The sequence below is a fragment of the Hemitrygon akajei genome, chromosome 3 (assembly GCF_048418815.1).
Source record: "Hemitrygon akajei chromosome 3, sHemAka1.3, whole genome shotgun sequence".
Classification (NCBI taxonomy): domain Eukaryota; kingdom Metazoa; phylum Chordata; class Chondrichthyes; order Myliobatiformes; family Dasyatidae; genus Hemitrygon; species Hemitrygon akajei.
In genome coordinates, this window is record NC_133126.1 from 90555871 (window position 1) to 90583132 (window position 27262).

At 62.7% G+C, this 27262-nt stretch overlaps 1 protein-coding gene across 2 annotated transcripts in view; it reads right to left on the minus strand.

The window, feature by feature from the left end:
• The window catches only part of plekhh1 (pleckstrin homology domain containing, family H (with MyTH4 domain) member 1), a 255781-nt gene that overhangs the window by 23581 nt on the left and 204938 nt on the right, over positions 1-27262 (minus strand). For both annotated transcript variants that reach the window (XM_073040330.1, XM_073040329.1), the window contains one exon: positions 263-360. In XM_073040330.1, the coding sequence (XP_072896431.1) occupies positions 263-360 (98 nt within the window). The remainder of the gene's footprint in view (positions 1-262; positions 361-27262) is intronic.

The following is a 27262-nucleotide window of genomic DNA, read 5'->3' on the forward strand; positions in this document are numbered from 1 at the left end:
TGTGTGTCATTTAGAGAAATAGCGAAGACCCAGAGGCGTGAAGTGGGGTGTTTCGCACACTGTGATCGGTGAAGGGGAACCCACGCAGGCTGGTGAACGGGGACTTCCCTCCAGCACCGACAGTGGTTTGTGCCCATGTCTCTGTACGGCCACTAGGGGGCGGGCTGAGAGCAACATCTACAGGACTGATCTTCATTCACACAGCTTTGGGGAAAAGCACGTTCTTGATGAGGGAAGAGAGTTTCCAGTATTGTGCTCTTACCGGCTCTTGTACATCAGTCTCACTATCCTGTTGCTCTCGTATTTCCCAGGCTGAAGTTCCTTCAGGGCCTGTTCCCACTTCGAGATGACATCACAAATCTTCAAAAAAAAGTACAAGTGTTGTTAGCAGTGACACTGACACAGGACGGACCATTCTTACATGACAGGACAGGCACAGTACATCACAGGATGGACTGTCATTACAGGACAGGCACAGTACATCACAGGATGGACTGTCGTTACAGGACAGGCACAGTACATCACAGGATGGACTGTCGTTACAGGACAGGCACTGGAAATTACAGGATGGACTGTCGTTACAGGACAGGCACTGGAAATTACAGGATGGACTGTCGTTACAGGACAGGCACTGGAAATTACAGGATGGACTGTCGTTACAGGACAGGCACTGGAAATTACAGGATGGACTGTCATTACAGGACAGGTCAGGCAATGAAAATAACAGGATGGAATGTCATAACAGGACAGGACAGGAAATTAGAGAATGGACTGTCGTTACAGGACAGGCACTGGAAATTACAAGATGGACTGTCATTACAGGACAGGACGGGCACTGGAAATAACAGGATGGAATGTCATAACAGGACAAGCAATGGAAATTAGAGAATGGACTGTCGTTACAGGACAGGCACTGGAAATTACAAGATGGACTGTCATTACAGGACAGGACGGGCACTGGAAATAACAGGATGGAATGTCATAACAGGACAAGCAATGGAAATTAGAGAATGGACTGTCGTTACAGGACAGGCACTGGAAATTACAGGATGGATTGTCATTACAGGACAGGACAGGAAATGACAGGATGCACTGTCATTACAGGACAGGTCAGGCAATGGACCACGTCAATGTATTTCAGTACCTGGACCTTCAGATCAACTGACAGCTCAGCCAAGAACCGCAAATCGGTGCATCAAATTTTATTCTAACAGTGAACGGCACACCAGAGAGTTATATTGATAGGTATATCAGGCTGTTGTAATGTGGGGTAGAGGGGGTAAGGGTGTGTCAGAGTCACGGTGAGGGGTGGGGGGGTGTCAGTGTCACAGTGAAGGGTGGGTGTGTGTCAGTGTCACAGTGAGGGGTGGGGGGGTGTCAGTGTCACAGTGAGGGGGAGGGGTGTGTCAGAGTGTCACAGTGAGGGGAGGGGTGTGTCAGTGTGTCACAGTGAGGGGGAGGGGTGTGTCAGAGTGTCACAGTGAGGGGAGGGGTGTGTCAGTGTGTCACAGTGAGGGGAGGGGTGTGTCAGTGTGTCACAGTGAGGGGGAGGGGTGTGTCAGAGTGTCACAGTGAGGGGAGGGGTGTGTCAGTGTGTCACAGTGAGGGGGAGGGGTGTGTCAGAGTGTCACAGTGAGGGGTGGGAGTGTGTCAGAGTGTCACAGTGAGGGGGAGGGGTGTGTCAGAGTGTCACAGTGAGGGGTGAGGGGGGTGTCAGAGTGTCACAGTGAGGGGAGGGGGTGTGTCAGAGTGTCACAGTGAGGGGGAGGGGGGTGTCAGTGTGTCACAGTGAGGGGAGGGGGTGTGTCAGAGTGTCACAGTGAGGGGGGAGGGGGGTGTCAGTGTGTCACAGTGAGGGGTGAGGGGTGTGTCAGTGTGTCACAGTGAGGGGGAGGGGGTGTCAGTGTCACAGTGAGGGGGAGGGGGGTGTCAGTGTCACAGTGAGGGGGAGGGGGTGTGTCAGAGTGTCACAGTGAGGGGTGAGGGTGTGTCAGTGTCACAGTGAGGGGAGGGGGGTGTCAGTGTCACAGTGAGGGGTGTGTCAGTGTCACAGTGAGGGGGAGGGGTGTGTCAGTGTGTCACAGTGAGGGGAGGGGGGGTGTCAGTGTCACAGTGAGGGGTGGGGGGGTGTCAGTGTCACAGAGAGGGGTGAGGGGTGTGTCAGAGTGTCACAGTGAGGGGAGGGGGTGTGTCAGAGTGTCACAGTGAGGGGGAGGGGGGTGTCAGTGTGTCACAGTGAGGGGTGAGGGGTGTGTCAGTGTGTCACAGTGAGGGGGAGGGGGTGTCAGTGTCACAGTGAGGGGAGGGGTGTGTCAGAGTGTCACAGTGAGGGTTGGGGGGTGTCAGTGTCACAGTGAGGGGGAGGGGGTGTGTCAGAGTGTCACAGTGAGGGGTGAGGGTGTGTCAGTGTCACAGTGAGGGGTGTGTCAGAGTGTCACAGTGAGGGGGAGGGGTGTGTCAGTGTGTCACAGTGAGGGGTGGGGGTGTGTCAGTGTCACAGTGAGGGGTGAGGGGTTGTCAGAGTGTCACAGTGAGGGGTGGGGTGTGTCAGAGTGTCACAGTGAGGGGTGAGGGGGGTGTCAGAGTGTCACAGTGAGGGGGAGGGGTGTGTCAGTGTGTCACAGTGAGGGGGAGGGGGTGTGTCAGAGTGTCACAGTGAGGGGGAGGGGTGAGTCAGAGTGTCACAGTGAGGGGTGAGGGGGGTGTCAGAGTGTCACAGTGAGGGGTGGGGGGTGTCAGTGTCACAGTGAGGGGGAGGGGGGTGTCAGTGTCACAGTGAGGGGGTGGGGGAGTGTCAGTGTCACAGTGAGGGGTGGGGGGTGTCAGTGTCACAGTGAGGGGGAGGGGGGTGTCAGTGTCACAGTGAGGGGGTGGGGGAGTGTCAGTGTCACAGTGAGGGGTGGGGGGTGTCAGTGTCACAGTGAGGGGGAGGGGGGTGTCAGTGTCACAGTGAGGGGGAGGGGGTGTGACAGTGTCACAGTGAGGGGGAGGGGGGTGTCAGTGTCACAGTGAGGGGGTGGGGGGTGTCAGTGTCACAGTGAGGGGGAGGGGGTGTGTCAGTGTCACAGTGAGGGGGAGGGGGGTGTCAGTGTCACAGTGAGGGGTGGGGGGGTGTCAGTGTCACAGTGAGGGGGAGGGGTGTGTCAGAGTGTCACAGTGAGGGGAGGGGTGTGTCAGAGTGTCACAGTGAGGGGGAGGGGGTGTGTCAGAGTGTCACAGTGAGGGGTGGGAGTGTGTCAGAGTGTCACAGTGAGGGGGAGGGGGTGTGTCAGAGTGTCACAGTGAGGGGGAGGGGGTGTGTCAGAGTGTCACAGTGAGGGGTGGGAGTGTGTCAGAGTGTCACAGTGAGGGGGAGGGGGTGTGTCAGAGTGTCACAGTGAGGGGTGGGAGTGTGTCAGAGTGTCACAGTGAGGGGGAGGGGGGTGTCAGTGTCACAGTGAGGGGGAGGGGGGGTGTCAGAGTGTCACAGTGAGGGGTGGGGGGGGTGTCAGTACCACAGTGAGGGGGAGGGGGGTGTCAGAGTGTCACAGTGAGGGGTGGGGTGTGTCAGTGTCACAGTGAGGGGTGAGGGGGGTGTCAGAGTATCACAGTGAGGGGGAGGGGGTGTGTCAGAGTGTCACAGTGAGGGGGAGGGGTGTCAGTGTCACAGTGAGGGGTGAGGGGTGTGTCAGAGTGTCACAGTGAGGGGGAGGGGGGGTGTCAGTGTCACAGTGAGGGGGAGGGGGGGTGTCAGTGTCACAGTGAGGGGGAGGGGTGTGTCAGTGTCACAGTGAGGGGGAGGGGGGTGTCAGTGTCACAGTGAGGGGAGGGGGGTGTCAGTGTCACAGTGAGGGGTGAGGGGGGTGTCAGAGTATCACAGTGAGGGGGAGGGGGTGTGTCAGAGTGTCACAGTGAGGGGAGGGGTGTGTCAGTGTCACAGTGAGGGGTGGGGGGTGTGTCAGAGTGTCACAGTGAGGGGGAGGGGGGTGTCAGTGTCACAGTGAGGGGAGGGGTGTGTCAGAGTGTCACAGTGAGGGGTGAGGGTGTGTCAGTGTCACAGTGAGGGGAGGGGGGTGTCAGTGTCACAGTGAGGGGAGGGGGGGTGTCAGTGTCACAGTGAGGGGGAGGGGGGTGTCAGTGTCACAGTGAGGGGGAGGGGTGTGACAGTGTCACAGTGAGGGGGAGGGGGGTGTCAGTGTCACAGTGAGGGGGTGGGGGGTGTCAGTGTCACAGTGAGGGGGAGGGGGTGTGTCAGTGTCACAGTGAGGGGGAGGGGGGTGTCAGTGTCACAGTGAGGGGTGGGGGGGTGTCAGTGTCACAGTGAGGGGGAGGGGTGTGTCAGAGTGTCACAGTGAGGGGAGGGGTGTGTCAGAGTGTCACAGTGAGGGGGAGGGGGTGTGTCAGAGTGTCACAGTGAGGGGTGGGAGTGTGTCAGAGTGTCACAGTGAGGGGGAGGGGGTGTGTCAGAGTGTCACAGTGAGGGGGAGGGGGTGTGTCAGAGTGTCACAGTGAGGGGTGGGAGTGTGTCAGAGTGTCACAGTGAGGGGGAGGGGTGTGTGTGTCAGAGTGTCACAGTGAGGGGTGGGAGTGTGTCAGAGTGTCACAGTGAGGGGGAGGGGGGTGTCAGTGTCACAGTGAGGGGGAGGGGGGGTGTCAGAGTGTCACAGTGAGGGGTGGGGGGGGTGTCAGTATCACAGTGAGGGGGAGGGGGGTGTCAGAGTGTCACAGTGAGGGGTGGGGTGTGTCAGTGTCACAGTGAGGGGTGAGGGGGGTGTCAGAGTATCACAGTGAGGGGGAGGGGGTGTGTCAGAGTGTCACAGTGAGGGGGAGGGGTGTCAGTGTCACAGTGAGGGGTGAGGGGTGTGTCAGAGTGTCACAGTGAGGGGGAGGGGGGGTGTCAGTGTCACAGTGAGGGGGAGGGGGGGGTGTCAGTGTCACAGTGAGGGGGAGGGGTGTGTCAGTGTCACAGTGAGGGGGAGGGGGGTGTCAGTGTCACAGTGAGGGGAGGGGGGTGTCAGTGTCACAGTGAGGGGTGAGGGGGGTGTCAGAGTATCACAGTGAGGGGGAGGGGGTGTGTCAGAGTGTCACAGTGAGGGGGAGGGGTGTGTCAGTGTCACAGTGAGGGGTGGGGGGTGTGTCAGAGTGTCACAGTGAGGGGGAGGGGGGTGTCAGTGTCACAGTGAGGGGAGGGGTGTGTCAGAGTGTCACAGTGAGGGGTGAGGGTGTGTCAGTGTCACAGTGAGGGGAGGGGGGTGTCAGTGTCACAGTGAGGGGAGGGGGGTGTCAGTGTCACAGTGAGGGGTGAGGGGGGTGTCAGAGTATCACAGTGAGGGGGAGGGGGTGTGTCAGAGTGTCACAGTGAGGGGGAGGGGTGTCAGTGTCACAGTGAGGGGTGAGGGGTGTGTCAGAGTGTCACAGTGAGGGGGAGGGGTGTGTCAGAGTGTCACAGGGAGGGGGAGGGGGTGTGTCAGAGTGTCACAGGGAGGGGGAGGGGGTGTGTCAGAGTGTCACAGGGAGGGGGAGGGGGTGTGTCAGAGTGTCACAGTGAGGGGGAGGGGGGTGTGTCAGAGTGTCACAGGGAGGGGGAGGGGGGGTGTCAGTGTCACAGTGAGGGGGAGGGGGGGTGTCAGTGTCACAGTGAGGGGGAGGGGTGTGTCAGTGTCACAGTGAGGGGGAGGGGGTGTGTCAGAGTGTCACAGTGAGGGGTGAGGGTGTGTCAGTGTCACAGTGAGGGGAGGGGGGTGTCAGTGTCACAGTGAGGGGTGTGTCAGTGTCACAGTGAGGGTGAGGGGGGGTCAGAGTGTCACAGTGAGGGGGAGGGGGTGTCAGAGTGTCACAGTGAGGGGGAGGGGGGGTGTCAGTGTCACAGTGAGGGGTGGGGGGTGTGTCAGTGTCACAGTGAGGGGGTGGGGGGTGTCATAGTGTCACAGTGAGGGGGTGGGGGGTGTCAGAGTGTCACAGTGAGGGGGTGGGGGGGTGTCAGAGTGTCACAGTGAGGGGGAGGGGGGGTGTCAGTATCACAGTGAGGGGAGGGGGTGTCAGAGTGTCACAGTGAGGGGTGGGGGGGTGTCAGTGTCACAGTGAGGGGAGGGGGGTGTCAGTGTCACAGTGAGGGGGTGGGGGTGTCAGTGTCACAGTGAGGGGTGGGGGGGTGTCAGAGTGTCACAGTGAGGGGTGAGGGGGGTGTCAGAGTGTCACAGTGAGGGGGAGGGGGGTGTCAGTGTCACAGTGAGGGGGTGGGGGTGTCAGTGTCACAGTGAGGGGTGGGGGGTGTCAGAGTGTCACAGTGAGGGGGAGGGGGGGGGTGTCAGTGTCACAGTGAGGGGGAGGGGGTGTCAGAGTGTCACAGTGAGGGGGAGGGGGGTATCAGTGTCACAGTGAGGGGGTGGGGGGTGTCAGTGTCACAGTGAGGGGTGGGGGGGTGTCAGAGTGTCACAGTGAGGGGAGGGGGGTGTCAGAGTGTCACAGTGAGGGGTGAGGGGGGTGTCAGAGTGTCACAGTGAGGGGAGGGGGGGTGTCAGTGTCACAGTGAGGGGTGGGGGGGTGTCAGTGTCACAGTGAGGGGGAGGGGGGGTGTCAGTATCACAGTGAGGGGAGGGGGTGTCAGAGTGTCACAGTGAGCGGTGAGGGGTGTGTCAGAGTGTCACAGTGAGGGGAGGGGGTGTGTCAGTGTCACAGTGAGGGGGAGGGGGGTGTCAGTGTCACAGTGAGGGGGTGGGGGTGTGTCAGTGTCACAGTGAGGGGTGGGGGTGTGTCAGTGTCACAGTGAGGGGGTGGGGGTGTGTCAGTGTCACAGTGAGGGGTGGGGGTGTGTCAGTGTCACAGTGAGGGGTGGGGGTGTGTCAGAGTGTCACAGTGAGGGGAGGGGGTGTGTCAGTGTCACAGTGAGGGGGAGGGGGTGTGTCAGTGTCACAGTGAGGGGGAGGGGGGGTGTCAGTGTCACAGTGAGGGGGTGAGGGGTGTGTCAGTGTCACAGTGAGGGGGAGGGGGTGTCAGTGTCACAGTGAGGGGTGGGGGGGTGTCAGTGTGTCACAGTGAGGGGTGAGGGGGGTGTCAGAGTGTCACAGTGAGGGGAGGGGGTGTGTCAGTGTCACAGTGAGGGGGAGGGGGGTGTCAGTGTCACAGTGAGGGGTGGGGGGGTGTCAGAGTGTCACAGTGAGGGGAGGGGGTGTCAGAGTGTCACAGTGAGGGGTGAGGGGGGTGTCAGAGTGTCACAGTGAGGGGAGGGGGGGGTGTCAGTGTCACAGTGAGGGGGAGGGGGGGTGTCAGTATCACAGTGAGGGGAGGGGGTGTCAGTGTCACAGTGAGGGGTGAGGGGGGTGTCAGAGTGTCACAGTGAGGGGAGGGGGGGGTGTCAGTGTCACAGTGAGGGGGAGGGGGGGTGTCAGTATCACAGTGAGGGGAGGGTGTGTCAGTATCACAGTGAGGGGGCACAGTGAGGGGGAGGGGGGGGTGTCAGTATCACAGTGAGGGAGGGTGTGTCTGTATCACAGTGAGGGGGTGGGGGTGTGTCAGTGTCACAGTGAGGGGGTGGGGGGTGTGTCAGAGTGTCACAGTGAGGGGTGGGGGTGTGTCAGTGTCACAGTGAGGGGTGGGGGTGTGTCAGAGTGTCACAGTGAGGGGGAGGGGGTGTGTCAGTGTCACAGTGAGGGGTGGGGGTGTGTCAGAGTGTCACAGTGAGGGGAGGGGGTGTGTCAGTGTCAGTGCAGTGCAGGTGGGGGTGTGTCAGAGTGTCACAGTGAGGGGGAGGGGGGTGTCAGTGTGTCACAGTGAGGGGAGGGGGGTGTGTCAGTGTCACAGTGAGGGGAGGGGGGGTGTCAGTGTCACAGTGAGGGGAGGGGGGGTGTCAGTGTCACAGTGAGGGGGGAGGGGGGTGTCAGAGTGTCACAGTGAGGGGGAGGGGGGTGTCAGTGTGTCACAGTGAGGGGAGGGGGTGTGTCAGTGTCACAGTGAGGGGAGGGGGTGTGTCAGTGTCACAGTGAGGGGAGGGGGGGGTTGTCAGTGTCACAGTGAGGGGGGAGGGGGTGTCAGAGTGTCACAGTGAGGGGGAGGGGGGTGTCAGTGTGTCACAGTGAGGGGGTGAGGGGGGTGTCAGAGTGTCACAGTGAGGGGAGGGGGGTTGTGTCAGTGTCACAGTGAGGGGGAGGGGGGTGTCAGTGTCACAGTGAGGGGTGGGGGGGTGTCAGAGTGTCACAGTGAGGGGAGGGGGTGTCAGAGTGTCACAGTGAGGGGTGAGGGGGGGTGTCAGAGTGTCACAGTGAGGGGAGGGGGGGGTGTCAGTGTCACAGTGAGGGGGAGGGGGGGGTGTCAGTATCACAGTGAGGGGAGGGGGGTGTCAGTGTCACAGTGAGGGGTGGGGGTGTCAGAGTGTCACAGTGAGCGGTGAGGGGTGTGTCAGAGTGTCACAGTGAGGGGAGGGGGGTGTGTCAGTGTCACAGTGAGGGGTGGGGGGGTGTCAGTGTCACAGTGAGGGGGAGGGGTGTCAGTGTCACAGTGAGGGGTGGGGGGGTGTCAGTGTCACAGTGAGGGGGAGGGTTGTGTCAGTGTCACAGTGAGGGGTGGGGGGGGTGTCAGTATCACAGTGAGGGGTGGGGGGGGTGTCAGTGTCACAGTGAGGGGTGAGGGGTGCGTCAGTGTCACAGTGAGGGGTGGGGGGGGTGTCAGTATCACAGTGAGGGGTGGGGGTGTGTCAGTGTCACAGTGAGGGGGAGGGGTGTGTCAGTGTCACAGTGAGGGGTGGGGGGGTGTATCAGTTTCACAGTGAGGGGGGAGGGGGGTGTCAGTGTCACAGTGAGGGGCAGGGGTGTGTCAGTGTCACAGTGAGGGGGAGGGGGGGTGTCAGAGTGTCACAGTGAGGGGGAGGGGGTGTCAGTGTCACAGTGAGGGGTGGGGGGGGTGTCAGTATCACAGTGAGGGGTGGGGGGGTGTCAGTACCACAGTGAGGGGGAGGGGGTGTCAGTGTCACAGTGAGGGGTGGGGGGTGTCAGTGTCACAGTGAGGGGGAGGGGGGTGTCAGAGTCACAGTGAGGGGGAGGGGTGTGTCAGTGTCACAGTGAGGGGGTGAGGGGTTGTCAGAGTGTCACAGTGAGGGGTGGGGGGTGTCAGTGTCACAGTGAGGGGTGGGGGGTGTCAGTGTCACAGTGAGGGGTGGGGGGTGTCAGTGTCACAGTGAGGGGGAGGGGGGTGTCAGTGTCACAGTGAGGGGGTGGGGGAGTGTCAGTGTCACAGTGAGGGGTGGGGGGGGTGTCAGTGTCACAGTGAGGGGTGGGGGGTGTCAGTGTCACAGTGAGGGGGAGGGGGGTGTCAGTGTCACAGTGAGGGGGTGGGGGAGTGTCAGTGTCACAGTGAGGGGTGGGGGGGTGTCAGTGTCACAGTGAGGGGGAGGGGGGTGTCAGTGTCACAGTGAGGGGGGAGGGGGTGTCAGTGTCACAGTGAGGGGGAGGGGTGTGTCAGTGTCACAGTGAGGGGGGAGGGGGGTGTCAGTGTCACAGTGAGGGGGAGGGGGTGTCAGTGTGTCACAGTGAGGGGGAGGGGTGTGTCAGTGTGTCACAGTGAGGGGGAGGGGTGTCAGTGTCACAGTGTGGGGGAGGGGTGTCAGTGTCACAGTGAGGGGTGGGGGGTGTCAGAGTCACAGTGAGGGGGTGGGGGTGGTGTGTCAGTGTCACAGTGAGGGGTGGGGGTGTGTCAGTGTCACAGTGAGGGGAGGGGTGTGTCAGTGTCACAGTGAGGGGTGGGGGTGTGTCAGTGTCACAGTGAGGGGTGAGGGGTGTCAGTGTCACAGTGAGGGGTGGGGGGTGTCAGTGTCACAGTGAGGGGGAGGGGGGTGTCAGTGTCACAGTGATGGGGGGGTGTCAGTGTCACAGTGAGGGGGAGGGGTGTCAGTGTCACAGTGTGGGGGAGGGGTGTCAGTGTCACAGTGAGGGGTGGGGGTGTGTCAGTGTCACAGTGAGGGGTGAGGGGTGTGTCAGTGTCACAGTGAGGGGGAGGGGGGTGTCAGTGTCACAGTGAGGGAGAGGGGTGTGTCAGTGTCACAGTGAGGGGTGAGGGGTGTGTCAGTGTCACAGTGAGGGGGAGGGGGAGTGTCAGTGTCACAGTGAGGGGGAGGGGGTGTCAGTGTGTCACAGTGAGGGGGAGGGGTGTGTCAGTGTGTCACAGTGAGGGGGAGGGGTGTCAGTGTCACAGTGTGGGGGAGGGGTGTCAGTGTCACAGTGAGGGGTGGGGGTGTGTCAGTGTCACAGTGAGGGGTGAGGGGTGTCAGTGTCACAGTGAGGGGTGGGGGGTGTCAGTGTCACAGTGAGGGGGAGGGGGGTGTCAGTGTCACAGTGATGGGGGGGTGTCAGTGTCACAGTGAGGGGGAGGGGTTGTCAGTGTCACAGTGTGGGGGAGGGGTGTCAGTGTCACAGTGAGGGGTGGGGGTGTGTCAGTGTCACAGTGAGGGGTGAGGGGTGTGTCAGTGTCACAGTGAGGGGGAGGGGGGGTGTCAGTGTGTCACAGTGAGGGGGAGGGGGTGTCAGTGTCACAGTGAGGGGGAGGGGGGTGTGTCAGAGTGTCACAGTGAGGGTGGGGGGTGTCAGTGTCACAGTGAGGGGGAGGGGGTGTCAGTGTCACAGTGAGGGGGGAGGGGTGTTGTCAGTGTGTCACAGTGAGGGGAGGGGGGGGGTGTCAGTGTCACAGTGAGGGGGAGGGGTGTGTCAGTGTCACAGTGAGGGGTGAGGGGGGGTGTCAGTGTCACAGTGAGGGGGAGGGGTGTGTCAGTGTGTCACAGTGAGGGGGAGGGGGGTGTCAGTGTCACAGTGAGGGGGAGGGGTGTGTGTCAGTGTCACAGTGAGGGGGGAGGGGGGGGTGTCAGTGTCACAGTGAGGGGTGAGGGGGGTGTCAGAGTGTCACAGTGAGGGGGAGGGGGTGTCAGAGTGTCACAGTGAGGGGTGGGGGGTGTCAGTGTCACAGTGAGGGGGGAGGGGTGTGTCAGTGTCACAGTGAGGGGTGAGGGGGGTGTCAGAGTGTCACAGTGAGGGGGAGGGGGTGTCAGAGTGTCACAGTGAGGGGGAGGGGGGTGTCAGAGTGTCACAGTGAGGGGTGAGGGGGTGTCAGAGTGTCACAGTGAGGGGGTGAGGGGGTGTCAGAGTGTCACAGTGAGGTGGGGTGAGGGTGTGTCAGTGTCACAGTGAGGGGTGGGGGAGGGGTGTCAGTGTCACAGTGAACGGTGGGGGGTGTCAGAGTGTCACAGTGAGGGGGAGGGGGGGTGTCAGTGTCACAGTGAGGGGTGAGGGGGGTGTCAGTGTCACAGTGAGGGGTGGGGGGTGTCAGTGTCACAGTGAGGGGGAGGGGGGGGTGTCAGTGTCAAAGTGAGGGGGAGGGGGGGTGTCAGTGTCACAGTGAGGGGGAGGGGTGTGTCAGAGTGTCACAGTGAGGGGTGGGGGTGTGTCAGTGTCACAGTGAGGGGGAGGGGGGTATCAGTGTCACAGTGAGGGGTGGGGGTGTGTCAGTGTCACAGTGAGGGGGGGTGTCAGTGTCACAGTGAGGGGGAGGGGGTGTGTCAGTGTCACAGTGAGGGGAGGGGATGTCAGTGTCACAGTGAGAGGGAGGGGGTGTCAGTGTCACAGTGAGGGGGAGGGGGTGTGTCAGAGTGTCACAGTGAGGGGGGGGTGTCAGTGTCACAGTGAGGGGGAGGGGGTGTGTCAGTGTCACAGTGAGGGGAGGGGATGTCAGTGTCACAGTGAGGGGGAGGGGGGGTGTCAGTGTCACAGTGAGGGGTGGGGGGTGTGTCAGTGTCACAGTGAGGGGGGTGGGGGTGTGTCAGTGTCACAGTGAGGGGGAGGGGGTGTCAGTGTCACAGTGAGGGGTGGGGGGTGTCAGTGTCACAGTGAGGGGGAGGGGTGTGTCAGTGTCACAGTGAGGGGGTGGGGGTGTGTCAGTGTCACAGTGAGGGGGAGGGGTGTGTCAGTGTCACAGTGAGGGGGAGGGGTGTGTCAGTGTCACAGTGAGGGGGTGGGGGGGGTGTCAGTGTCACAGTGAGGGGGAGGGGTGTGTCAGTGTCACAGTGAGGGGGTGGGGGTGTGTCAGTGTCACAGTGAGGGGGAGGGGGGTGTCAGTATCACAGTGAGGGGGGAGGGGGGGTGTCAGTGTCACAGTGAGGGGTGGGGAGATGTCAGTGTCACAGTGAGGGGGAGGGGGGGTGTCAGTGTCACAGTGAGGGGTGGGGGGGTGTGTCAGTGTCACAGTGAGGGGGAGGGGGGGTGTCAGTATCACAGTGAGGGGGAGGGGGGAGTCAGTGTCACAGTGAGGGGTGGGGAGATGTCAGTGTCACAGTGAGGGGGAGGGGGGGTGTCAGTGTCACAGTGAGGGGTGGGGAGATGTCAGTGTCACAGTGAGGGGGAGGGGGGGTGTCAGTGTCACAGTGAGGGGTGGGGAGATGTCAGTATCACAGTGAGGGGGAGGGGGGGTGTCAGTGTCACAGTGAGGGGGTGGGGGGGGTGTCAGTATCACAGTGAGGGGGAGGGGGGGTGTCAGTGTCACAGTGAGGGGGGTGGGGGGGTGTCAGTATCACAGTGAGGGGGAGGGGGGGAGTCAGTGTCACAGTGAGGGGTGGGGAGATGTCAGTGTCACAGTGAGGTGGAGGGGGGGTGTCAGTGTGTCACAGTGAGGGGTGGGGGGGGTGTCAGTGTCACAGTGAGGGGTGGGGGGGGTGGTGTCAGTGTCACAGTGAGGGGGAGGGGGGGTGTCAGAGTGTCACAGTGAGGGGGAGGGGTGTCAGTGTCACAGTGAGGGGTGGGGGGGGGTGTCAGTGTCACAGTGAGGGGTGGGGGGGTGTCAGTGTCACAGTGAGGGGGAGGGGGGGTGTCAGAGTGTCACAGTGAGGGGAGGGGGTGTCAGTGTCACAGTGAGGGGGAGGGGGTGTCAGTGTCACAGTGAGGGGTGGGAGTGTCAGTGTCACAGTGAGGGGTGGGGGTGTGTCAGTGTCACAGTGAGGGGTGGGGGGTGTCAGTGTGTCACAGTGAGGGGGTGGGGGGGGTGTCAGTGTCACAGTGAGGGGGAGGGGGGGTGTCAGAGTGTCACAGTGAGGGGGAGGGGGTGTCAGTGTCACAGTGAGGGGTGGGGGGTGTCAGTGTGTCACAGTGAGGGGTGGGGGGGGTGTCAGTGTCACAGTGAGGGGAGGGGGGTGTCAGAGTGTCACAGTGAGGGGGGAGGGGGGGGTGTCAGTGTGTCACAGTGAGGGGGAAGGGGTGTGTCAGTGTCACAGTGAGGGGGAGGGGGGTGTCAGAGTGTCACAGTGAGGGGGAGGGGGTGTGTCAGTATCACAGTGAGGGGGAGGGGGTGTCAGTGTCACAGTGAGGGGTGAGGGGTGGTGTCAGAGTGTCACAGTGAGGGGGAGGGGTGTGTCAGAGTGTCACAGTGAGGGGGAGGGGTGTGTCAGTGTCATAGTGAGGGGGATGGGGTGTCAGTGTCACAGTGAGGGGTGGGGGGTGTCAGAGTGTCACAGTGAGGGGGAGGGGGGTGTCAGAGTGTCACAGTGAGGGGGAGGGGGGGTGTCAGTGTCACAGTGAGGGGTGGGGGGTGTCAGTGTCACAGTGAGGGGAGGGGGGTGTGTCAGAGTGTCACAGTGAGGGGTGGGGGGGTGTCAGTGTCACAGTGAGGGGGTGGGGGGGTGTCGTCAGGTCACAGTGAGGGGGAGGGGGGGTGTCAGTGTCACAGTGAGGGGTGAGGGGGTGTCAGAGTGTCACAGTGAGGGGTGAGGGGAGTGTCAGTGTCACAGTGAGGGGGTGGGGGGGTGTCAGTGTCACAGTGAGGGGTGGGGGGATGTGTCAGTGTGTCACAGTGAGGGGTGGGGGTGTGTCAGTGTCACAGTAGGGGGTGGGGGTTGTGTCAGTGTCACAGTGAGGGGGGAGGGGTGTATCAGTGTCACAGTGAGGGGGAGGGGGGGTGTCAGTGTCACAGTGAGGGGTGGGGAGTGTCAGTGTCACAGTGAGGGGGAGGGGGGTGTCAGTGTCACAGTGAGGGGGAGGGGGGGTGTCAGTGTCACAGTGAGGGGGATGGGTGTGTCAGTGTCACAGTGAGGGGTGGGGAGTGTCAGTGTCACAGTGAGGGGTGGGGGGGGTGTCAGTATCACAGTGAGGGGTGGGGGGGTGTCAGTGTCACAGTGAGGGGTGAGGGGGGGTGTCAGTGTCACAGTGAGGGGGAGGGGGTGTGTCAGTGTCACAGTGAGGGGGAGGGGGTGTGTCAGTGTCACAGTGAGGGGTGGGGGGGGTGTCAGTGTCACAGTGAGGGGTGGGGGGTGTATCAGTTTCACAGTGAGGGGAGGGGTATGTCAGTGTCACAGTGAGGGGAGGGGAGTGTCAGTGTCACAGTGAGGGGGAGGGGGTGTGTCAGTGTCACAGTGAGGGGTGGGGGGGGTGTCAGTGTCACAGTGAGGGGTGGGGGGTGTATCAGTTTCACAGTGAGGGGGAGGGGTATGTCAGTGTCACAGTGAGGGGAGGGGAGTGTCAGTGTCACAGTGAGGGGGAGGGGGGGTGTCAGTGTCACAGTGAGGGGGTGGGGGGTGTCAGTGTCACAGTGAGGGGGGAGGGGTGTCAGTGTCACAGTGAGGGGTGGGGGGGTGTCAGTGTCACAGTGAGGGGGTGGGGGGTGTATCAGTTTCACAGTGAGGGGGAGGGGGGGTGTCAGAGTGTCACAGTGAGGGGTGAGGGGTGTGTCAGTGTCACAGTGAGGGGGAGGGGGTGTGTCAGTGTCACAGTGAGGGGTGGGGGTGTCAGTGTCACAGTGAGGGGAGGGGGGTGTCAGTGTCACAGTGAGGGGGAGGGGGGGTGTCACTGTCACAGTGAGGGGTGGGGGAGTGTCAGTGTCACAGTGAGGGGGAGGGGGGGTGTCAGTGTCACAGTGAGGGGGAGGGGAGTGTCAGTGTCACAGTGAGGGGGAGGGGGTGTGTCAGTGTCACAGTGAGGGGTGGGGGTGTCAGTGTCACAGTGAGGGGAGGGGGGGTGTCAGTGTCACAGTGAGGGGGAGGGGGGGGTGTCAGTGTCACAGTGAGGGGTGGGGGAGTGTCAGTGTCACAGTGAGGGGGAGGGGGGGGGTGTCAGTGTCACAGTGAGGGGTGGGGGGTGTCAGAGTGTCACAGTGAGGGGGAGGGGGGTGTCAGTGTCACAGTGAGGGGGAGGGGGTGTGTCAGTGTCACAGTGAGGGGGAGGGGGGGTGTCAGAGTGGTCACAGTGAGGGGGAGGGGTGTGTGTCAGTGTCACAGTGAGGGGGAGGGGGGTGTCAGTGTCACAGTGAGGGGGGTGGGGGTGGGTGTCAGTGTCCACAGTGAGGGGGAGGGGGTGTGTCAGTGTCACAGTGAGGGGAGGGGGGGTGTCAGAGTGTCACAGTGAGGGGGGAGGGGGTGTGTCAGTGTCACAGTGAGGGGTGAGGGGGGTGGTGTCAGTGTCACAGTGAGGGGGTGGGGGGGGTGTCAGTGTCACAGTGAGGGGGAGGGGGGGTGTCAGTGTCACAGTGAGGGGTGGGGGGTGTCAGGGTCACAGTGAGGGGGAGGGGGTGGTGTCAGTGTCACAGTGAGGGGGTGGGGGGTGTCAGTGTCACAGTGAGGGGGAGGGGAGGTGTCAGTGTCACAGTGAGGGGGATGGGGGGTGTCAGTGTCACAGTGAGGGGGAGGGTTCAGTGTCAGTGAGGGGTGGGGGGGTGTCAGTGTCAAGTGAGGGGGTGGGGGGTGTATCAGTTTCACAGTGAGGGGAGGGGGGTGTCAGTGTCACAGTGAGGGGGAGGGGGGGTGTCAGTGTCACAGTGAGGGGGAGGGGGGTGTCAGTGTCACAGTGAGGGGGTGGGGGGGTGTCAGTGTCACAGTGAGGGGGAGGGGTGTGTCAGTGTCACAGTGAGGGGAGGGGGTGTCAGTGTCACAGTGAGGGGGAGGGGTGGTGTCAGTGTCACAGTGAGGGGGAGGGGTGTGTCAGTGTCACAGTGAGGGGAGGGGGGTGTGTCAGTGTCACAGTGAGGGGAGGGGGGGGTGTCAGAGTGTCACAGTGAGGGGAGGGGTGTGTCAGTGTCACAGTGAGGGGAGGGGTGTGTCAGTGTCACAGTGAGGGGAGGGGTGTGTCAGTGTCACAGTGAGGGGTGGGGGTGTCAGTGTCACAGTGAGGGGAGGGGGGTGTCAGAGTGTCACAGTGAGGGGTGGGGCGGGTGTCAGTGTCACAGTGAGGGGGAGGGGTGTGTCAGTGTCACAGTGAGGGGAGGGGGTGTCAGTGTCACAGTGAGGGGGAGGGGTGTGTCAGTGTCACAGTGAGGGGGAGGGGGGTGTCAGTGTCACAGTGAGGGGTGGGGGGGTGTCAGAGTGTCACAGTGAGGGGTGAGGGGGTGTCAGAGTGTCACAGTGAGGGGGTGAGGGGGTGTCAGAGTGTCACAGTGAGGGGGGAGGGGGTGTCAGTGTCACAGTGAGGGGTGGGGGGTGTCAGTGTCACAGTGAACGGTGGGGGGGTGTCAGAGTGTCACAGTGAGGGGGAGGGGGGTGTCAGTGTCACAGTGAGGGGTGAGGGGGGTGTCAGTGTCACAGTGAGGGGTGGGGGGTGTCAGTGTCACAGTGAGGGGGGAGGGGGGTGTCAGTGTCAAAGTGAGGGGGAGGGGGGGTGTCAGTGTCACAGTGAGGGGAGGGGTGTGTCAGAGTGTCACAGTGAGGGGTGGGGGTGTGTCAGTGTCACAGTGAGGGGAGGGGATGTCAGTGTCACAGTGAGGGGTGGGGAGATGTCAGTGTCACAGTGAGGGGGAGGGGGGGTGTCAGTGTCACAGTGAGGGGTGGGGGGTGTGTCAGTGTCACAGTGAGGGGGTGGGGGGTGTGTCAGTGTCACAGTGAGGGGGAGGGGGTGTCAGTGTCACAGTGAGGGGTGGGGGGGGTGTCAGTATCACAGTGAGGGGGAGGGGGGGTGTCAGTGTCACAGTGAGGGGGAGGGGGTGTGTCAGTGTCACAGTGAGGGGGTGGGGGGTGTGTAGGTGTCACAGTGAGGGGGAGGGGGTGTGTCAGTGTCACAGTGAGGGGTGGGGAGATGTCAGTGTCACAGTGAGGGGGAGGGGGGGTGTCAGTGTCACAGTGAGGGGGAGGGGGTGTCAGTGTCACAGTGAGGGGGAGGGGGTGTGTCAGTGTCACAGTGAGGGGAGGGGGTGTCAGTGTCACAGTGAGGGGGAGGGGTGTGTCAGTGTCACAGTGAGGGGGAGGGGGGTGTCAGTGTCACAGTGAGGGGGTGGGGGGGTGTCAGTGTCACAGTGAGGGGGAGGGGGGGTGTCAGTGTCACAGTGAGGGGGTGGGGGGTGTCAGTGTCACAGTGAGGGGGAGGGGTGTGTCAGTGTCACAGTGAGGGGAGGGGGGTGTCAGTGTCACAGTGAGGGGGAGGGGGTGTGTCAGTGTCACAGTGAGGGGGAGGGGGGTGTCAGTGTCACAGTGAGGGGGAGGGGGGGTGTCAGTGTCACAGTGAGGGGGAGGGGGTGGTGTCAGTGTCACAGTGAGGGGGTGGGGGGGGTGTCAGTGTCACAGTGAGGGGGAGGGGGTGTGTCAGTGTCACAGTGAGGGGAGGGGGTGGTCAGTGTCACAGTGAGGGGGAGGGGTGTGTCAGTGTCACAGTGAGGGGGAGGGGTGTGTCAGTGTCACAGTGAGGGGAGGGGGGTGTCAGTGTCACAGTGAGGGGGAGGGGTGTGTCAGTGTCACAGTGAGGGGAGGGGGTGTCAGTGTCACAGTGAGGGGGAGGGGGTGTGTCAGTGTCACAGTGAGGGGGGGGGGGGTGTCAGAGTGTCACAGTGAGGGGGGAGGGGGGGTGTCAGTGTCACAGTGAGGGGGAGGGGGTGTGTCAGTGTCACAGTGAGGGGGGGAGGGGGGGTGTCAGAGTGTCACAGTGAGGGGGGAGGGGGGGTGTCAGTGTCACAGTGAGGGGAGGGGGGTGTCAGTGTCACAGTGAGGGGGTGAGGGGGGTGTGTCAGTGTCACAGTGAGGGGGGAGGGGGGGTGTCAGAGTGTCACAGTGAGGGGGAGGGGGGTGTCAGTGTCACAGTGAGGGGTGGGGGGGGGTGTCAGTGTCACAGTGAGGGGGAGGGGGTGTGTCAGTGTCACAGTGAGGGGAGGGTGGTGTCAGTGTCACAGTGAGGGGGAGGGGAGTGTCAGTGTCACAGTGAGGGGAGGGGGGGTGTCAGAGTGTCACAGTGAGGGGAGGGGGGTGTCAGTGTCACAGTGAGGGGGAGGGGTGTCAGTGTCACAGTGAGGGGTAGGGGGGGTGTCAGTGTCACAGTGAGGGGGAGGGGTGTCAGTGTCACAGTGAGGGGGTGGGGGGGTGTCAGTGTCACAGTGAGGGGGAGGGGGGTGTGTCAGTGTCACAGTGAGGGGAGGGGGGGTGTCAGAGTGTCACAGTGAGGGGGTGTGTCAGTGTCACAGTGAGGGGAGGGGGGGTGTCAGAGTGTCACAGTGAGGGGAGGGGGGGGTGTCAGAGTGTCACAGTGAGGGGGTGTGTCAGTGTCACAGTGAGGGGGAGGGGAGTGTCAGTGTCACAGTGAGGGGAGGGGGGGTGTCAGAGTGTCACAGTGAGGGGGAGGGGGGGTGTCAGTGTCACAGTGAGGGGGTGGGGGGGTGTCAGTGTCACAGTGAGGGGGAGGGGTGTCAGTGTCACAGTGAGGGGTGGGGGGGTGTCAGTGTCACAGTGAGGGGGTGGGGGGTGTCAGTTTCACAGTGAGGGGAGGGGGGTGTCAGTGTCACAGTGAGGGGTGGGGGGGTGTCAGTGTCACAGTGAGGGGGTGGGGGGTGTCAGTTTCACAGTGAGGGGGAGGGGGGTGTCAGTTTCACAGTGAGGGGAGGGGGGTGTCAGTGTCACAGTGAGGGGGTGGGGGGTGTGTCAGTGTCACAGTGAGGGGTGGGGGGGTGTCAGTGTCACAGTGAGGGGGAGGGGGGGTGTCAGTGTCACAGTGAGGGGTGGTGGGGGGGGTGTCAGTGTCACAGTGAGGGGGAGGGGGGGGGTGTCAGTGTCACAGTGAGGGGGTGGGGGTGTCAGTGTCACAGTGAGGGGTGAGGGGGGTGTCAGTGGTCACAGTGAGGGGTGGGGGTGTGTCAGTGTCACAGTGAGGGGGAGGGGGGTGTCAGTGTCACAGTGAGGGGAGGGGATGTCAGTGTCACAGTGAGGGGGAGGGGGGTGTCAGTGTCACAGTGAGGGGGGGAGGGGGGTGTCAGTGTCACAGTGAGGGGTGAGGGGGGGTGTCAGTGTGTCACAGTGAGGGGTGGGGGTGTGTCAGTGTCACAGTGAGGGGGAGGGGGTGTCAGTGTCTCATGTGAGGGGTGGGGTGTGCCAGAGTGTCACAGTGAGGGGTGAGGGGGGTGTCAGAGTGTCACAGTGAGGGGTGAGGGGGGTGTCAGAGTGTCACAGTGAGGGGGTGGGGGGGTGTCAGTGTCACAGTGAGGGGGGGGTGTCAGAGTGTCACAGTGAGGGGGTGGGGGGGGTGTCAGTGTCACAGTGAGGGGGGTGTGCCAGAGTGTCACAGTGAGGGGTGAGGGGGGTGTCAGAGTGTCACAGTGAGGGGTGAGGGGGGTGTCAGAGTATCACAGTGAGGGGTGAGGGGGTGTGTCAGTGTCACAGTGAGGGGGAGGGGAGTGTCAGTGTCACAGTGAGGGGGAGGGGGGGTGTCAGAGTGTCACAGTGAGGGGGGAGGGGGGTGTCAGTGTCACAGTGAGGGGGAGGGGGGGTGTCAGTGTCACAGTGAGGGTGAGGGGGGGTGTCAGTGTCACAGTGAGGGGGTGGGGGGGTGTCAGTGTCACAGTGAGGGGGAGGGGTGTCAGTGTCACAGTGAGGGGTGGGGGGAGTGTCAGTGTCACAGTGAGGGGAGGGGGGGTGTCAGAGTGTCACAGTGAGTGGTGAGGGGGGTGTCAGTGTCACAGTGAGGGGGTGGGGGGTGTCAGTGTCACAGTGAGGGTGGTTGAGGGGTGGTGTCAGTGTCACAGTGAGGGGGTGGTGGGGGTGTCAGTGTCACAGTGAGGGGGGAGGGGGGTGTCAGTGTCACAGTGAGGGGTGGGGGGTTGTCAGTGTCACAGTGAGGGGGTGGGGGGGTGTCAGTGTCACAGTGAGGGGAGGGGGGGGTGTCAGTGTCACAGTGAGGGGTGGGGGGGTGTCAGTGTCACAGTGAGGGGGTGGGGGGTGTCAGTTTCACAGTGAGGGGGAGGGGGGTGTCAGTTTCACAGTGAGGGGGAGGGGGGTGTCAGTGTCACAGTGAGGGGTGGGGGGTGTGTCAGTGTCACAGTGAGGGGTGGGGGTGGTGTCAGTGTCACAGTGAGGGGGAGGGGGGGTGTCAGTGTCACAGTGAGGGGGAGGGGGGTGTCAGTGTCACAGTGAGGGGGTGGGGGGGTGTCAGTGTCACAGTGAGGGGGAGGGGGTGTCAGTGTCACAGTGAGGGGGTGGGGGGTGTCAGTGTCACAGTGAGGGGGAGGGGTGTCAGTGTCACAGTGAGGGGTGGGGGTGTGCCAGAGTGTCACAGTGAGGGGTGAGGGGGGTGTCAGAGTGTCACAGTGAGGGGGTGGGGGGGTGTCAGTTGTCACAGTGAGGGGGGTGTGTCAGTGTCACAGTGAGGGGGTGGGGGTGGTGTCAGAGTGTCACAGTGAGGGGAGGGGGGTGTCAGAGTGTCACAGTGAGGGGTGAGGGGGGTGTCAGTGTCACAGTGAGGGGGAGGGGGGTGTCAGTGTCACAGTGATGGGGTGGGGGTGTCAGTGTCACAGTGAGGGGGAGGGGGGGTGTCAGTGTCACAGTGAGGGGTGAGGGGTTGTCAGAGTGTCACAGTGAGGGGTGGGGTGTGCCAGAGTGTCACAGTGAGGGGTGAGGGGGGGTGTCAGAGTGTCACAGTGAGGGGGTGGGGGGTGTCAGTGTCACAGTGAGGGGTGGGGGTGTCAGTGTCACAGTGAGGGGGAGGGGGGTGTCAGTGTCACAGTGAGGGGTGAGGGGTTGTCAGAGTGTCACAGTGAGGGGTGGGGTGTGCCAGAGTGTCACAGTGAGGGGGAGGGGGGTGTCAGTGTGTCACAGTGAGGGGTGAGGGGTTGTCAGAGTGTCACAGTGAGGGGTGGGGTGTGCCAGAGTGTCACAGTGAGGGGTGAGGGGGGTGTCAGAGTGTCACAGTGAGGGGGTGGGGGGTGTCAGTGTCACAGTGAGGGGGGAGGGGGGTGTCAGTGTCACAGTGAGGGGTGAGGGGTTGTCAGAGTGTCACAGTGAGGGGGTGGGGGTGTGCCAGAGTGTCACAGTGAGGGGTGAGGGGGGTGTCAGAGTGTCACAGTGAGGGGTGAGGGGGGTGTCAGAGTGTCACAGTGAGGGGGTGGGGGGGTGTCAGTGTCACAGTGAGGGGGAGGGGGGTGTCAGTGTCACAGTGAGGGGAGGGGTTGTCAGAGTGTCACAGTGAGGGGGTGGGGGGTGTCAGTGTCACAGTGAGGGGAGGGGGTGGTGTCAGGTGTCACAGTGAGGGGTGAGGGGGGTGTCAGAGTGTCACAGTGAGGGGGTGGGGGGTGTCAGTGTCACAGTGAGGGGGTGGGGGGTGTCAGTGTCACAGTGAGGGGGAGGGGGGTGTCAGTGTCACAGTGAGGGGTGAGGGGGGTGTCAGAGTGTCACAGTGAGGGGGTGGGGGGTGTCAGTGTCACAGTGAGGGGGAGGGGGGTGTCAGTGTCACAGTGAGGGGTGAGGGGTTGTCAGAGTGTCACAGTGAGGGGTGGGGTGTGCCAGAGTGTCACAGTGAGGGGTGAGGGGGGTGTCAGAGTGTCACAGTGAGGGGTGAGGGGGGGTGTCAGAGTGTCACAGTGAGGGGGTGGGGGGGTGTCAGTGTCACAGTGAGGGGGAGGGGGGTGTCAGTGTCACAGTGAGGGGTGGGGGGGGGTGTGTCAGAGTGGTCACAGTGAGGGGTGGGGTGTGCCAGAGTGTCACAGTGAGGGGTGAGGGGGGTGTCAGTGTCACAGTGAGGGGGAGGGGGGTGTCAGTGTCACAGTGAGGGGTGGGGGTGTCAGTGTCACAGTGAGGGTGAGGGGTGTGTCAGTGTCACAGTGAGGGGGATGGGTGTGTCAGTGTCACAGTGAGGGGGAGGGGGGGTGTCAGTGTCACAGTGAGGGGGAGGGGGGGTGTCAGTGTCACAGTGAGGGGGGAGGGCGTGTCAGTGTCACAGTGAGGGGTGGGGGAGTGTCAGTGTCACAGTGAGGGGTGGGGGGTGTCAGTGTCACAGTGAGGGGGAGGGGGTGTCAGTGTCACAGTGATGGGGGGGTGTCAGTGTCACAGTGAGGGGGTGGGGTGTGTCACTGTCACAGTGAGGGGAGGGGGTCTCAGTGTCACAGTGAGGGGGAGGGGGGGAGTCAGTGTCACAGTGAGGGGTGGGGGGGGGGTGTCAGTGTCACAGTGAGGGAGGGGTGTGTCAGTGTACAGTGAGGGGGAGGGGTGTGTCAGTGTCACAGTGAGGGGAGGGGTGTGTCAGTGTCACAGTGAGGGGTGGTGTGTCAGTGTCACAGTGAGGGGGAGGGGGGGTGTCAAAGTGTCACAGTGAGGGGTGAGGGGGGTGTGTCAGTGTCACAGTGAGGGGTGGGGGGGTGTCAGAGTGTCACAGTGAGGGGGAGGGGTGTGTCAGAGTGTCACAGTGAGGGGAGGGGGGTGTCAGTGTCACAGTGAGGGGGAGGGGTGTGTCAGTGTCACAGTGAGGGGGAGGGGTGTGTGTCAGTGTCACAGTGAGGGGGAGGGGGTGTCAGTGTGTAACAGTGAGGGGTGGGGGGGGGTGTCAGTGTCACAGTGAGGGGGAGGGGGTGTCAGTGTGTAACAGTGAGGGGTGTGAGGGGTGTGTCAGTGTCACAGTGAGGGGGTGGGGTGTGTCAGTGTCACAGTGAGGGGTGGGGGTGTGTCAGTGTCACAGTGAGGGGGGAGGGGGGGTGTGTCAGTCACAGTGAGGGGGAGGGGGGTGTCAGTGTGTCACAGTGAGGGGGGAGGGGGGTGTCAGTGTGTCACAGTGAGGGGTGGGGGTGTGTCAGAGTGTCACAGTGAGGGGGGAGGGGGGGTGTGTCAGTGTCACAGTGAGGGGGAGGGGGGGTGTCAGAGTGTCACAGTGAGGGGGAGGGGGTGTGTCAGAGTGTCACAGTGAGGGGTGGGGGTGTGTCAGAGTGTCACAGTGAGGGGAGGCGGGTGTCAGTGTCACAGTGAGGGGAGGGGGGTGTCAGTGTCACAGTGAGGGGAGGGGGGTGTCAGTGTCACAGTGAGGGGTGAGGGGGTGTCAGAGTGTCACAGTGAGGGGGGTGGGGGGGTGTCAGAGTGTCACAGTGAGGGGGAGGGGGGTGTCAGAGTGTCACAGTGAGGGGAGGGGGGTGTCAGTGTCACAGTGAGGGGTGAGGGGGGTGTGTCAGTGTCACAGTGAGGGGGAGGGGGGGTGTCAGTGTCAAAGTGAGGGGGAGGGGGGGTGTCAGTGTCACAGTGAGGGGGAGGGGTGTGTCAGAGTGTCACAGTGAGGGGTGGGGGTGTGTCAGTGTCACAGTGAGGGGGAGGGGGTATCAGTGTCACAGTGAGGGGTGGGGGGTGTGTCAGAGTGTCACAGTGAGGGGGGGTGTCAGTGTCACAGTGAGGGGGGAGGGGGTGTGTCAGTGTCACAGTGAGGGGGAGGGGGTGTCAGTGTCACAGTGAGGGGTGGGGTGTGTCAGAGTGTCACAGTGAGGGGGGGTGTCAGTGTCACAGTGAGGGGTGGGGGGGTTGTCAGCGTCACAGTGAGGGGGTGGGGGTGTCAGTGTCACAGTGGAGGGGTGGGGGGGTGTCAGTGTCACAGTGAGAGGGAGGGGGGTGGGTGTCAGTATCACAGTGAGGGGGTGGGGGGGGTGTCAGAGTGTCACAGTGAGGGGGAGGGGGGGTGTCAGTGTCACAGTGAGGGGGAGGGGGGGTGTCAGTGTGTCACAGTGAGGGGGAAGGGGTGTCAGTGACACAGTGAGGGGGAGGGGGGGGTGTCAGTGTCACAGTGAGGGGGAGGGGTGTGTCAGTGTCACAGTGAGGGGAGGGGGGTGTCAGTGTGTCACAGTGAGGGGGAGGGTGTGTCAGTGTCACAGTGAGGGGGAGGGGGGTGTCAGTGTCACAGTGAGGGGGAGGGGGTGTCAGTGTCACAGTGAGGGGAGGGGGGTGTCAGAGTGTCCACAGTGAGGGTGGGGGGGGGTGTCAGTGTCACAGTGAGGGGGAGGGTGTGTCAGTGTCACAGTGAGGGGTGGGGGGGTGTCAGTGTCACAGTGAGGGGGAGGGTGTTGTCAGTGTCACAGTGAGGGGTGGGGGGTGTCAGTGTCACAGTGAGGGGTGGGGGGTGTCAGTGTCACAGTTGAGGGGGAGGGGGGGTGTCAGAGTGTCACAGTGAGGGGTGGGGGGTGTCAGTGTCACAGTGAGGGGGAGGGGTGTGTCAGTGTCACAGTGAGGGGTGGGGGGTGTCAGTGTCACAGTGAGGGGTGGGGGGGTGTCAGTGTCACAGTGAGGGGGAGGGGGGGTGTCAGAGTGTCACAGTGAGGGGGTGGGGGGGGTCAGTGTCACAGTGAGGGGTGGGGGGGAGTGTCAGTGTCACAGTGAGGGGAGGGGGGGTGTCAGAGTGTCACAGTGAGGGGGAGGGGTGTGTCAGTGTCACAGTGAGGGGGGAGGGGTGTGTCAGTGTCACAGTGAGGGGTGAGGGGGTGTCAGAGTGTCACAGTGAGGGGTGGGGGGTGTCAGTGTCACAGTGAGGGGGGTGGGGGGGTGTCAGTGTCACAGTGAGGGGGAGGGGGGGGGTGTCAGTATCACAGTGAGGGGGTGGGGGGGTGTCAGTGTCACAGTGAGGGGAGGGGGTGTGGTCAGAGTGTCACAGTGAGGGGGAGGGGGGTGTCAGTGTCACAGTGAGGGGTGAGGGGAGTGTCAGTGTCACAGTGAGGGGGTGGGGGGGGTGTCAGTGTCACAGTGAGGGGTGGGGGGATGTGTCAGTGTGTCACAGTGAGGGGTGGGGGTGTGTCAGTGTCACAGTGAGGGTGGGGGTGTGTCAGTGTCACAGTGAGGGGGAGGGGGTGTGTCAGTGTCACAGTGAGGGGTGGGGGGGGTGTCAGTATCACAGTGAGGGGGAGGGGGGGTGTCAGTGTCACAGTGAGGGGGAGGGGTGTGTCAGTGTCACAGTGAGGGGTGGGGGGGGTGTCGGTATCACAGTGAGGGGTGGGGGGGGTGTCAGTGTCACAGTGAGGGGGAGGGGGTGTGTCGGTGTCACAGTGAGGGGGAGGGGGGGTGTCAGTGTCACAGTGAGGGGTGGGGGGTGTCAGTGTCACAGTGAGGGGTGGGGGGTGTATCAGTTTCACAGTGAGGGGGAGGGGTATGTCAGTGTCACAGTGAGGGGAGGGGGGTGTCAGAGTGTCACAGTGAGGGGGAGGGGTGTGTCAGTGTCACAGTGAGGGGGAGGGGTGTGTCAGTGTGTCACAGTGAGGGGTGGGGGGGGGTGTCAGTGTCACAGTGATGGGGTGAGGGGGGTGTCAGTGTCACAGTGAGGGGGAGGGGGGTGTCAGAGTGTCACAGTGAGGGGGAGGGGTGTGTCAGTGTCACAGTGAGGGGGAGGGGTGTGTCAGTGTGTCACAGTGAGGGGGAGGGGTGTGTCAGTGTCACAGTGAGGGGTGGGGGTGTGTCAGTGTCACAGTGAGGGGTGGGGGGTGTGTCAGTGTCACAGTGAGGGGTGGGGGGGTTGTCAGTGTCACAGTGATGGGGTGAGGGGGGGTGTCAGTGTCACAGTGAGGGGTGGGGGTGTGTCAGTGTCACAGTGAGGGGTGGGGGGGTGTCAGTGTCACAGTGATGGGGTGAGGGGGGGGTGTCAGTGTGTCACAGTGAGGGGGAGGGGTGTGTCAGTGTCACAGTGAGGGGAGGGGGGTGTCAGTGTCACAGTGAGGGGAGGGGGGGGTGTCAGAGTGTCACAGTGAGGGGAGGGGGGTGTCAGTGTCACAGTGAGGGGGGGGGGTGTCAGAGTGTCACAGTGAGGGGGAAGGGGTGTCAGTGTCACAGTGAGGGGGAGGGGGGGTGTCAGTGTCACAGTGAGGGGGAGGGGGGGTGGTGTCAGTGTCACAGTGAGGGGTGGGGGTGTGTCAGTGTCACAGTGAGGGGTGGGGGGGTGTCAGTGTCACAGTGAGGGTGGTGGGGTGTCAGTGTCACAGTGAGGGGTGGGGGGGGTGTCAGTGTCACAGTGAGGGGTGGGGGGTGTCAGTGTCACAGTGAGGGGGGAGGGGGGGTGTCAGTGTCACAGTGAGGGGGAGGGGGGGTGTATCAGTTTCACAGTGAGGGGGAGGGGGTGTCAGTGTCACAGTGAGGGGTGGGGGTGTGTCAGTGTCACAGTGAGGGGTGGGGGGTGTCAGTGTCACAGTGAGGGGTGGGGGGTGTCAGTGTCACAGTGAGGGGGAGGGGGGTGTCAGTGTCACAGTGAGGGGGAGGGGGTGTCAGTGTCACAGTGAGGGGTGGGGGTGTGTCAGTGTCACAGTGAGGGGTGGGGGGTGTCAGTGTCACAGTGAGGGGTGGGGGGGGTGTCAGTATCACAGTGAGGGGTGGGGGGTGTCAGTGTCACAGTGAGGGGGGGAGGGGGTGTCAGTGTCACAGTGAGGGGGTGGGGGGTGTCAGTGTCACAGTGAGGGGGTGGGGGGGTGTCAGTGTCACAGTGAGGGGGAGGGGGGTGTCAGTGTCACAGTGAGGGGTGAGGGGTTGTCAGAGTGTCACAGTGAGGGGTGGGGGTGTGCCAGAGTGTCACAGTGAGGGGTGAGGGGGGTGTCAGAGTGTCACAGTGAGGGGTGGGGGGGTGTCAGTGTCACAGTGAGGGGGTGGGGGGGTGTCAGTGTCACAGTGAGGGTGAGGGGTGTGTCAGTGTCACAGTGAGGGGGATGGGTGTGTCAGTGTCACAGTGAGGGGGAGGGGGGTTGTCAGTGTCCACAGTGAGGGGGGAGGGGGTGGTGTCAGTGTCACAGTGAGGGGGGAGGGGGTGTCAGTGTCACAGTGAGGGGTGGGGGGGTGTGTCAGAGTGTCACAGTGAGGGGGGGTGTCAGAGTGTCACAGTGAGGGGGAGGGGGTGTCAGTGTCACAGTGAGGGGGGGGTGTCAGTGTCACAGTGAGGGAGGGGGGTTGTCAGTGTCACAGTGAGGGGAGGGGTGTGTCAGTGTCACAGTGAGGGGTGGGGGGGTGTCAGTGTCACAGTGAGGGGGAGGGGGGTGTCAGTGTCACAGTGGAGGGGTGGGGGGGTGTTGTCAGTGTCACAGTGAGGGTGGGGGGTGTCAGAGTCACAGTGAGGGGTGGGTGTGTGTCAGAGTGTCACAGTGAGGGGAGGGGGGT